This window comes from Malus sylvestris, chromosome 14 (assembly GCF_916048215.2).
Source record: "Malus sylvestris chromosome 14, drMalSylv7.2, whole genome shotgun sequence".
Lineage (NCBI taxonomy): Eukaryota > Viridiplantae > Streptophyta > Magnoliopsida > Rosales > Rosaceae > Malus > Malus sylvestris.
This window is the reverse complement of record NC_062273.1, coordinates 26857264-26870393: the sequence shown is the minus strand read 5'-3', so window position 1 is coordinate 26870393 and position 13130 is coordinate 26857264. Positions and strand designations below refer to the sequence as shown.

Below are 13130 nucleotides of genomic sequence, written 5' to 3'. Positions count from 1 at the left end.
TTCAGTCATTTTAAAAGTACATTCAAATGTGCCCTTAGACTTCATTTGTAAGCACAATCTGCAATTAATTTTGAAATCTTCCTCAATTGGAATTTCGTTAAAACCATGAACCATTCATCTTCTTCATACTAGTAGTCATTAGATTCTCTGAGTTATGAACAAAATCTGTAAATATCGAATCCGATTTACTTGCCTAATAATTCAATGGTAGGTTTAGAAAATGAGACCAATTAAAAGGTGTACTCTAGTTCTTGATTTAACCAAGATATTAAGAGTTCACATAAGTGAAATATTAAAAAAATTCGGAAAATGGAGAGGAAGAGTGCCCTCCGCAGCTTCAAAATGTTGATGTCAATGATCAAGCAATTCACCACTGCAAACTTGGTTGCTCAGTTCACCAATGTGTCGAGTTTGCCGTCGGTATATACCATTTCCTTTCTCGATCTGTATCGTTATTTGATCCTCTCATTTCTCCTATTATCTCACATATATGAACGTTAAGCGCTAATTAATTAGTAAGTGAATACAACGCTAACTATACTTGAGTTTTATCGCCTCAGATGAAGAGAAAGTGCAAAGGTGCATGCAACACTGCTCGAACAATTGCAACTTCAAGCATCCGAGCCCCCCTCTTCCGTGATTGTTCCAACAAATGCTGCAACATCAAAGCCCCTTGCGCCCCCCCCCCCCCCCGGGCCGCGGTAAACAATAACATGTTTGTAACTGAAATAAGCTTATGATTCAACAAAAGTGGAGTTTTAGCGTGGAATATTTCAAGGGATTGATCATCTAAAGAGGAGAGAGTTAACCAACATTATCTCTTTATCCATGCGTAGACATTGGTAACTGCTTCTCAAAAGTTATATTTGACCAGCTCCGATTATGATGTATGAAGTTCAAGACCCGAGTTGGCGCTAATCACATATATCCTTTTTGCAAGCTCGAAACGCTTACATGAACATCATGGCCCGTCAAAATGTAGATATTTTTGTAGAAAATTTATTTACTAAATTGGAGTGTGATGCACTAATACATGGTATGATATGAGAGATATTTTCAAGTATCGGGGAAGCAATACTTGAACTTCACATATTGTAGTACAATTGGAGGAAATAATATTTTTTTTCTGTACTGTACCTCTACTTATTTTATAACGCATAAAGTAGAGTATTCGCTTAAATACCGAACAGTTGAAAAAAGTTTCTCCAAAAACAGAACCAAATTTCTTTTGCCCAAATGGGTTTCGCAAAGGGAGTTTCGTGCAATCATTTTTTTGTTTTTCTAAAAACAAAAAAATTGAGAAAATGTTTGGATTTTAAATATAGAGTGGTGCTATTTATACATCTTTTTTACACATTTTTTATTAATTTTTGTTATTTAATCATCTTCAATTTATTAGATTTGACAGAGAGCGATGTGTGTGATGGTTAACAAGGGTGTGTAAATTTTCATATTAAATTTTGTAAACCAAATAATATAATTATTGACAATTAAATTATTATTTAAATATTAATTAACATAATTATTTCTTATTCATTTGATTTAAAATTTTAAGGACTTGGATTGTCTGCCCTCCCATTTAGGTACCCTTCCCGTGCCCTCTTTTTTTGTGTGGTCACGGTTAAGCCACGTCAATATTTTATATTATTTTTTTATAAAAATAATAAAACAAAAAGAAATAGTAATATAAAATGTTGACGTGACTTAATCGTGACCACAAAAATAAAAGAGCAGGGCACAGAAATTGGAGGGCAGAGAATCCAAGTCCAAATTTTAATCCTCGTAGCATTTGCCGTAGATTTAATTTAATATATAAAAGCCATGGTCAATGGTGCAAGCACCGACAAATTAGATGTAACGTGCCTGCCACTATTGGCCAGCTGTCCGATTGCACAAAATCTCACACGATACCGGCTACAGTGTATCCCATCCCACGGCTGCTACTTCTTCTTCGCCCCAAAGTCCGACACCAGTCACTGGAAGAAACACTTCTACGACCCGACCCACACATCGATCCAAATAGACCCAGATCAGAATACCATTTCCTCGAAGCGAACGCTGATCCGGGTCTCCGCAGTACCCAGATGAAGTTTTTCAGAAGATGAAGAGGTTCAAGCAAAACCTTGATGCTGATGATTTGTCGAAGCATTTGGATTTGGATACCCGTAGTGCTCTGAGGGACCCGGATAGGAAATCTGCGTCGGGTTCGATGAAGGTGATGGGGATCTTTGTGGCTGCCTTGATTCTGTTTTCGGTTTTGTTCTCGGTGAATGTGGTTCTCAGAGACCCGCCTTCGGATGCTGTTTTCGAAACTTCAAAAGCTGCAGTTCTTGAAGTGGAACCCAGAAAAGGTAACAGATTTAAGCTCAAATTTTAATATTATCTAGTGGGTTTTGGTTAACTTTGGCTTATGGGTTTTACTTTCACTGTGATTTTTGCACCAAGTTTTTGTCTTTGTTTTGACTGGATTTGAGATTTTGTTTGTTGGGTCGTATGCTGAAAGAAGAGCTATCAGATTGACATTTCTGAAGCTTTTTGGTTCAGCTGCATTGCAGTTCTCGTTTGGAAATGCTTCTTTCAAAAGCACTTTTATAATCTATTAGAAACACATGAAAACTTTTCATAACAATGCATGCGCTTCCTGAATCTTGAAAAAGAACTTTGAACTTTTCCTGCCGAACATGGTCAAAAGCGAATTCGGTTATTTTAAAAGAACTTACAAACAGACCCATATATTCTGGTAATTTGGGGAGCAAGGTGAACTTGGAACTACTTGATCTGATATGCTGAACAATTTTACTAGTTCGGGTAGGGCTAAAGTTTTGTCCTTTTTTCAACTGCTTGGCATTTTGTTGTCCTAGTGCCTCCAGCTTGGATCAAGTCCTGCACTCCATCAGCGTCATTGGCTGGTTTTCTCTAGTCTCTTGTTTATGAAGTCTCGTGTTGTTTTATTTTTTGTTTTCGGGTCATTATATTAGTGTTCTCATGGCTGATTTGCTGTATTCAGATCTTTGAATTATCCAAGTTGGTGAAAGCCAACTTAGCTCGCTTGATTACTTACCAACTGCTATTTTCCATTTTCAACTAGGTTGTTTAGTTGTCTGTTTGTTCCGATTTCCGACTACTTTGTTTATAACCAAATTTCCTATATATGTGTGGTATCACACTTCTTTGTTTCCTTAACAGTTTTTGATCTCGTGTTTCAATTATTTTCTTTTGCTTTCAAGTATCCTATTCATGTAAAGATCCTGGTCTGACTGCTTTGTGAGTTATATGATGCAACCATGATGGTGATAAAGCTCTCCGTATGTTATTTGAATATTCATAGGTTCTAAGAATTGTATCGTTCTTTTTTCCTTTTGCCATCCGTAGGTTTAGAAGATCAGTTTTCTCAGTCTGTTAAGGTGCCAGAGGATAAATTGCTTGGTGGCCTTCTCGCTGATGGATTTGATGAAGGATATTGTGTCAGCAGGTACCAGTCAGCTTCATATCGTAAAGAACTGCCTTACAGACCTTCTTCTTACCTTATATCCAAGTTACGAAGCTATGAAGCTCTGCATAAACGTTGTGGACCTTACACCAAAGCCTATAACAAAACCCTGGAACAACTCAAGTCTGGCCATGGCACAAGCTCCTTGGATTGTAACTATGTGGTATGGATTTCCTTTAGTGGATTAGGGAATAGGATACTGACCCTAGCTTCAGTGTTTCTTTACGCTCTCCTGACAAACCGGGTTCTACTAGTGGACCCTGGAGTTGACATGGTTGACCTCTTCTGTGAACCATTTCCGGAAGTCTCATGGTTTCTTCCCACGGATTTCCCCCTTAAGGACCAGTTCAACAGCTTGGATCAGAAATCTCCTCACTGTTATGGGAAGATGCTGAAGACTAGTAACTTTACAAATTCAGATGATTCGGTGAGGCCATCTTTTGTGTATCTCCATCTAGCTCATGATTACGATGATCAAGATAAGCTTTTCTTCTGCAATCAAGATCAGGCTTTCCTTGAAAGGATACCGTGGTTGATCATGAAAACAGATAACTATTTTGTCCCGTCTCTTTTCTTGATCCCATCTTTCGAGCAGGAACTACATAAACTCTTCCCAAGGAAGGAAACAGCCTTCCATTTTTTGGGTCGATACCTGTTCCACCCCACAAATGTCGTATGGGGATTGATTACTAGATACTATCAAGCTTATTTAGCAAAAGCAGATGAAAGAATAGGCATCCAGATCAGAGTCTTTGATACTGGGATTGGCCCCTTTGAACACGTGTTTGATCAGATCCTATCCTGTGCATTGAAGGAGAAGCTGCTACCTGAACTCAACCGGCAGGATTTCATCGTCAGTCCATCGGGAACCCCAAAGTCTAAAGCTGTGATGATGACATCTTTAAGCTCTGGTTACTCTGAGATGCTAAGAGACATGTACTGGGAGCATCCTACTGTGACAGGGGAGGTGGTTGGCATTTTCCAGCCCAGTCACGAGGAGTATCAACAAACTGAGAAGCATACGCACAACCGCAAGGCATGGGCCGAAATGTATCTACTAAGCTTGACAGATGTGTTGGTCACAAGCTCATGGTCAACATTTGGGTATGTCGCGCAGAGTCTTGGGGGGCTGACACCGTGGATACTCTACAAACCGGAGAACAGAACAGCACCCAATCCTCCTTGTCGACGAGCAATGTCAATGGAGCCTTGCTTCCACGCACCTCCCTTCTACGATTGCAAGGCCAAGACAGGAATCGACACAGGTGCATTGGTTCCTCATGTGAGGCATTGTGAGGATATGAGCTGGGGTCTTAAGCTGGTCGATCGTTACGATGAGTTCTAGGTTTGTAGCTTGTGATATATGACCGTTGTTGTAACTGTTTGATCATGAATAACATTGAATTTTTCATATACACGAACGTTATTCCATGTTAGCAAAAATAAAAAATCGTTGAGTTTGATGGAAGAGTGAAAGATGTTCGATTCTCATAGATGATGAGTTCAATATCTAATATAGCGGTCATGTGTTAACCAGGCAAATACGTAAAGCAATAGCCTATTAAAAGATAAGTAATTGCATGCTTTAGTTGAAATATACACAGAAATTTGGATTCTGCTTTACAAAAAAGCAAACTTTTTTCTCGGACATGTTCATGCCTTCAACGAATGTGTTCGCACCTGGTCTCTGCAACATCAGCAGGTATTTGGTTTCTACTTCAAAACCTTCAGAAAGCTAGCAGCATCTCCACTACTCGGAATCGGAACCTGACAGTAGCATTTCATAAGAATCTCTTGGTTCCATATCGGTGATGGAAGGGGGTAGGTCTTCATTAAGCACGTTTCTAGCCCGGTCTCTCCTTCGTCTACTTTCGTCCTGTAAGACGAAGATTAGACATGTCATCTCAAGACCGGGGAGAAAAAGATGAAAAACATGAGTGAAGTTGGTCTTTTACTTTCTTGCACTTAATGTTCACCGTGGAATTTGGCTGATTTGGTTGACTTGACACTGGAGTTGCTTGACTCCTCTGAAGCCAGATGGTACGGAAAGACATCAATGCTGCTAGAAGCAACATTTGACCAACCCTTGGATCTCCAATGCAATCATAGATTCCGTGTAAAATTCCACGGATGCTCTGCATGATCGTGTTTGTTGAAGGAATTCTTTGGACACCTGCTAACCACATTGGCTCTGAATCCTCGGGAACCAAATGAGGAGTTCTTGTTCTCTGCAATGGAAATGTAAAGTAAAGCTCTTGACAAAAGAGTAGTTTATGAAACTGCTCGTATGAGACGGCCAAGTACATTTACATAATGAGGAAGATCTCTGGCGTCACCATCGTAGATTGTTTCTGAGATCCATTTAATAATCTGCATAAGAAAGGTGAAAACGAAGCCACCAACTTAGAGAAAATTTGTATTATGTGACGTCTGAGGCATCGATTGCAAGTATTATGCGAAATCAAGAATCCAAACATATAGTTAGATACCTTCCGAGTATTATCTGAACCATTGTACTTTGCCACAAGCCGTGATGCAGGATCTAGTTCCTGGTCTTGCAGTCCATCCCATATGGTTTTCGCCTTTTTCTCGGGCTCCTCACCCTCTTCTGTCACATTCCTCTTATAGCGTACAATAAATAACTGAGGAACATCAATCATATCTGTCCTTTCACCACAAGTTTCATGGATGTTTTCAGATTGAAGGAAGAAGAGGCAATATTTCTGAACAAAAATTAAATCATTAGTCAGACATAAGTTTCAAGACCGCGCTTAATGAACTAACAGTTAAAAACGTGAACAACACACAGAGGTTCACCTTCTGGACTTCTCCGTCAAGCCAAGCAAATGTCAGTCGTTTGCTTTTACACGCACCTGCTGCTGGTGCTATAGATTGCTCTTCATCAGCTGACCTTGTCTCGACTTCATTTGACAACTTCTCTTCAACCCTGCAAATGGTCTGTCAAACTTATGTCATTCGCACCAATTGCTAAGTTTAGAAAATTATGAATGATAGATTGCATAGAAAACTCATTAGCTAATTAACATCATCACCCAAGTTACTTCTATGACATAACTTCTTGATCTACATCCGACAACTGAACCAACTCTAAATACTCAATGCGAACCAAAAATTAGAGCAATATTGTGGAATAAAATGATATGAAAGACACTTACTCCACGCATATTACTGAGTTCTGGGCTATGCCTCCCTGCTACAACAGCACAGTACCAAGTAACGGTATCATATCCAGCACGAGAATAGCCTCAAGAGTCCCAACCCAATTCCATGGATGTTGTTCTCCTCAACTGAGGTAGCTCTGAAAGAACATGTGAGAAATAAATGGGAGTTAATTAGTCTTACTGCAGATTACTACAAAAAGTTCAAAAGTACTATTCACTACCGTACCTTGTTGTTTAAGGTCGCTTTGTAATGCACTCTTTCATATTAGATGAAGAATGGCGCGAGAAGACAACAGTACCTTGTTGTCTATTTTGCTCCATAATATATAAGAAACGTAAGTAGTTAACAGATCCTGCAAGTCAAAACATACAGCTTTGGTTATCACACAAGGCACACAAGTTTATCTAATCGTTATAGAGGGTTAAGATAGTAATGTGCCGTGGTACACAACAGGTTTGACACCAGGATCTTTCAAAATCACTATAGCAGGTGCAGATTCCTCCTCAAACCTGTTGGAAAGCACAAAAGTTCCTATGAAATCAAAGATGCATAATTTTCTGTACCCAATTTATAGTAATAGTTCAAGTTTGAACTCACAATAGTAGTGTTTGTGTTATTTTAGACTCAATTCACATAATATTTTGAAAATCTGGAAAACTGTACTCTTTCAAGAATATTAATGTTAGGATAGCCACTCACGAATTAAACCAAAAGGACGATTCCTCTTCTTACCATAGCACGAATGCAAAAGAAGCATGACTCCAATAATTTTTAGCAGTTTGGTGTCTGAATGGAGCAGCACGCACCCCTGTTTTTGAAAAGAAAATGACTTTTACCTGTGAACCAGAAGAACAAAACCATTATCCAAGCGCCAGGTCGAAAGTATTAACAATAGATAGCAGCATGTTACGAAGGCATCTATTTATACGTTGATCAATTAAAATGCAATAGCAAAATATTGAATCTGCAAGTACCTTGTGAAGACTAACTTTTGCTAGAAACTTTTGCCCCTGAAAATTGAAGTATGCATTCATATCATTTTTGGGTATGTTAAAAGGTGACAGAAAATAAAGAGCAGAAAAGCAAAAAAAGGAAAGGTGAATTAATAACACACGTAAATCAGCTAAGCAAAAATAAAATCAGATGAGAAATCAGATTGGAATCATTGGATAACCTTATACTGCATCAACCTTGAGTTATCTTTTGAACAAAGTTGTATTTAATCTAAAGTTAGAGAGGAGAAGGAAAGAAAGTTTCTCATAGAATTACCAGTGTCTCCTTTGAGTAGTAAAGAATACGAGGCAAACCAAGTACGGTTGTTACAAACCAATCTGTGACTGAATCAACTGAGGAGCTCTCCTTCATACCTGAGACGAAAGATCAAACCGAGATGCCATTCCATAACTAATGAAAGAAACATGACATGTAGGATCTTATCAACCAAGAAGGAAATGACAAAAATAAAACTTCTCCTTATATATATCTGTAGCAGGGTATCTAAAATCTTCTGCAATGGGAAATAAAAAATCAATCTTTACAGTAATGTGCATGGCTGCATGTAGAAATAATCTTAGAGCTTGCTGAAAACCTCACCTAATAAAACAATTGACACTTTTACACCCCAGAGGAAAAGCAACAATAGAAGGAAGGCCTGTAAGAGACCGATATGCAGTTAGAAACATGAAACAAAAGAAAATGAAAAGACTTCATCAAGAGAGAGTTTCCGCCGAAAGGATTCATAGTCAAATTTACGATTGCTTAGTATTTCTGCAGCCCCATAATCCTGGCACCAGTTGGCACAACAGATACAATACCCAGGAATATCCCTCGAGTTTCAAGATCTTATTTCTAAAACCTACCACGCCCCTAATTTCATCTATCACCAACCATTTGTTTATCAAAATATGCATATTTTCGAGCAGTTTCAGTTAAAATTCACAAATTCCAAGACCTGCAATTAAGTAAGAACAGAAACTTTGGCAAATAACAGCATGCAATATTGATCATTTATCAAACCACTTACCATTCCTGAAGAAAGGTTGCCCAGTTGGTTTTCTCTCAGCAAAATGTGTAGCTAGCTGAAGCTCTCCAAGTTCCAACATACCAGTATTTGCCACACCATCCAAATAAGCAGCTAGAGGGTAACAAAACAAAAAGATCATATTCTCAAACAAAAATTATCATACATAAAAATAATATTTGAGTCAAATATTGGAATCTAAAGAGGGAAACAAAGAAAAGAAGGGAAAAAATGGGTTGTAAACAGAATGGTTAAAGAACTTAAGTAGACAAATGAACTAATCGATTGATAAAAGGTCTCCACTCTGTTGAGTGCATGGATTGGCCACTAAACATGTATTCACCTTTCAAGAAACCATTTCAAATACAGGTAAAGAATCTTAAACCAGGTTCTCCAAACTGAAAACGTACCAATTTTCTTCCACACATCAGAAAATTGACTGCAGCTTTTGCTCCCAAATGAGCACAACTAGTCCAAAATCCAACAAGCACGGAGTCAGTATACTTTTAAAAGGAAAAGCAAGAAGTTTTATTGATGACAAAATATGACAAGAAAATATAAGGCTATCTATGACAGAACATGTATGCACATTCTAGTTATGTGTTGACTAGATCTTTATATCAGAATACGTTAGTCTGTTGTGTTACGCATATCCCTCTTTAATTTAAAGTGAAAATCTAATGGAAGGGGATGGAAACCAAGGAGAAGATATAAGCATATGCCGGATATAATTGTCATGACATGCAAGGCGTTGTTAATAACATGGCTTTACCTGAATCAGCCATGGTTTGTTACCCTCGAACATAGTCTGAAAATCCTTGGAGGCCATGACTACCATCATGGTCTTCAGTTTCTAATAAAAAGAAAATATTATCCCTTAATAAATGTTATAAGAACAAAAATAAAATAAAATTATGTAACTGAAATTTTAACATGATTAAGAGGTTCAGTTCCAACCAGAAGCAACAGACTCTAGCAAGGAAGGTCTGTCTTCGAAAAGCCTTCTCCTTTATATCGCTCTGTGACCTTCTCAACTATATCCTAAGGTCAGAAAAGGGAAATTAATAAGACATCAGAGCACGTGGCAGAGGTTAGCGAAAACAGAACATGGATGGAACTGCAAGCTAGACACGTAAGACGTTGGTAAGGCTTGGAATGGGAGTAAGAACTCACTATTTGCTCATCGATGCCAAATATGTCATAGTTTCTTTTCCACACAGGATTTGTCAGCAACTCATAAGCATACTCAATCTGCACTTACATCCCAACGCCATACTTCGATCAATAGTATCAACGAAAGAACAGAGAACAAGCCAAAATACTGACTATGAAAGCTACACATTCTAAAAGCATTGACACAGAAGTTATCATACTACTTGTATTCAAAAATAGTGAACAAAAAACACATACTTTGAAAAAAAATGTGCTTTTCCTTGCCATCAGTTCCTTATAATTGTATTCTATATACAAAACGACCATTTTCGCGTATGTATTCAAAATGTAAGTAATAAAAACTGCCCAATTCAACCTATTTCTCCTCTCATTGCTTTGGTAAAGCCGTATAATGTTATCATCTGGTCGCATATTTGATAAATCAGGCTACATGAAGTTTTCCATCTACATGGAACAATAAAACTCCGTCCCGCGGAGAAACCAATAAATTTGCTAACCTTGATAAAATCGGAAGTATCCAAAGCCTGCCCGTCTGAACTCCTGAAAAAAAGCATGAAAATTTGAAGCATTACAGAGTGTGCTTTTTAAAACTTTGACACACAGAGCCTTCTTCTTCTTCCGGAAACTATCAAAAGATTCAAAACTAACCAAATTGCGCAATTCCAATCATTAAAACGACATACCAGACTGAAGAAATATTGTCGTACGCCTCTTTTCACTTCTTCAATGGAGCTATAGCTCTTTATACCAAGAACTGCAACAATTCAGTCAACAAAGCAACAATTCAAAATCCACATTCATACATATATGTATGTATATACAGAGAGAGAGAGAGAGAGAGAGAGAAGTACCGTCGTAGTGTGAGGGAGGGAAGGATTTGGGAACAACGAAGAGCTGGAAGAACATGGCTGCAACGAAGAGAATCAGAGGCAAGGAGTAGGCTTTGATCACAGACGCCGTCGACGATCCTCTCGTGGCGTCCGAAGACGCAGGTTTTGCCATGGTGCTCAACCGCACCGGATAACTTCTCGTCCGCGTTGCAGAGAAGAGAGTGACGACGAGACTGCCGTCCGCGAGAATATTTTGGAGCTGTCAAAAGATAGATTTTTCAAGATGACCATCATACAAAGTCTAGTAATGCATGTTAAAAGGTTAATACTTAAAAATTAAAAATTTTTACCATTTTCATAAAAACATGTGGTATACCATCTGTATTCCCATCACAACTAAAAATTTTTCCTATCAAAACGCGCGCGCATTGGTGGAGAGTGATCGGGTTAAGGAAACTTGACACATGTGCGTTTGGAATGTTTGTAATAGGAATTGGGTCCGCTCCGGATCTTAGTGTCCGGAACCTAAGGATCAACTAATCTGAGCTGCACAAATTGAATCTAACGGTCCCCATTAACTCATTTTTCTGGCCCACCCACACAAACTAACAACTTTGATTTCTTTTACACACCAATCAGCAGTCCAGAAGGATTAATCCTTAGGCTTCGAACACTAAAGTCCAAAACGGATCCAATTCCTTTGTAATACATTTTGGGCTTGAAACCAAACCCTTTGGGCATATGTATGTTCTTTTCTCAGTTGGGCTTTTATTAGTAACGGCTCGTTGGGAATTGCTGAAATTTTTTTAAGAACAGTTTTTTTTTTCAATTGCACTAATTTTTTTGGGAAATACAAAAGAAGTTTTTTTTAAATTTTTTTTTTATGAATTATGGGTTCAAAATAGCAAAAAGCAGAAGAAACTCTACCCGTGCTTCACAAAAGAGCCTTTTTTTCATAAGAGGTGGATGAACAATATCATTTGATGAAACTTTCATATTAACAATCCTACCCCGTTTAATATTGCGTCGTTCATAACTATAATGCAGTTCCAACTCTTCGTCTCTCTCATCGTTTGAACTCTCCCTCCGAGCGCGATCACCCTTGTCATCCAAAAACAAAAAAGGATCAGCCTCTCGAGCTCTCTGCATCCTCAGTAGCTCCGCCAGGACAGCCATCATCTCCACAAATCTCCTTAGTTGTCAAGGTCTGTTCAATACTCTCTCTCTCTCTCTTCTTCGTTTCTTCCAAAATCCAAATACGTAGCCAGATCCATAATCGTAAGATACAGAACTATAATCCTAATATCCTAACCCGAAATCTTTCACCTTTCTCCCTATTTGTGAGTGGCCAAAGTATTACTAGGTAACGTGCCTTTCCTTGCTGATTGCGAACACTTATTTTGTTCACTGCTTGGTTAAGTATAAGTCGCATATTTGAAATGGTTTTCCACCTTTAATTATCTTGTGCAAGTTCTGTTTGGATATATGTTATAGTCATAGATTTTTTTATCTATCAAGCATGAGGAAAAATTTGATGTATCTCAAAAGATTAAAGAGTCGGACAACAACCTCAAGGAACGCATGAAAAAGTTCAAGCATCGGCGTCGACATTGATGTATCCAATTGAAGGACAATTGAAAGAGAAATGATGACTAACTAATTTTACACATCACAAATGGCAATAGGCCGACACAACTTTTGGATACTGGCCTATTGTATTATATTTTTGGTGAGGAACCCTACGTACGGCAATTTACATGAAGATATATAACGTGCGTACCTTATCAATGTGGAGGCTTTAATGTTGAAGCTTGTGAAGGCCAAGGCAAAACTAAACTAAACAAATAAAGCAGTTTACCATTTTTGTGCATGCATGGGGGACATATATACATAATGTTGAATAAATAATCAACGACGTACTCAGCTCAAATGTATGCATGGCATAAGTCATAGCTAGCATGGTCCATATGTATCTGGGACGAAAGACAACATTAATGCTTGAAATTATCTACAAATGTGATTTGATATGTCGTCCGATATCCCACGAGCAATATTCTAAAGATATATGATTTCAGTTCAGCTATATTACATAGCATAAATTTGTTTATGAATTCTAAATATAGGCCAATTCATATATAGCTAACGGTCTACAAATACATAGATGATATGACCAAGTTTTGTCACATCGCCATATTAATGTGCTGGGTGCCTTTGCTTGGCTTCTACGATAGACAAATGGATAGCATGTATTTTTGAAATTTTACAGTTGGATATGCTGGCTTAAGATTATAATGAAACTTCCTGAACCACCTAAAAAATATTATATTGCAGACAACGAAATTTTGATGAAATAAATGTTCACCAATAAATTAAATTTTGACTCACTAAGGCTTATGTTGCGCACACCTTGGGTCTTGCCAAATGGCATGCATTG

At 38.1% G+C, this 13130-nt stretch overlaps 1 protein-coding gene and 1 pseudogene across 1 annotated transcript; one reads left to right on the top strand and one right to left on the bottom strand.

Annotated features, from left to right (window-relative positions):
* Window positions 1-1905: 1905 nt before the first annotated feature.
* LOC126599717 (galactoside 2-alpha-L-fucosyltransferase-like) lies at window positions 1906-4958 on the top strand. The gene is made up of 2 exons (XM_050266131.1): window positions 1906-2351; window positions 3373-4958. Exons 1-2 carry the CDS (start codon window positions 2102-2104, stop codon window positions 4833-4835), a joined length of 1713 nt encoding a protein of 570 aa, XP_050122088.1. The 5' UTR covers window positions 1906-2101; the 3' UTR covers window positions 4836-4958.
* A 74-nt stretch (window positions 4959-5032) lies between these two features.
* On the bottom strand, window positions 5033-10980 carry LOC126599718 (uncharacterized; annotated as a pseudogene).
* Between the last annotated feature and the right edge of the window lie 2150 nt (window positions 10981-13130).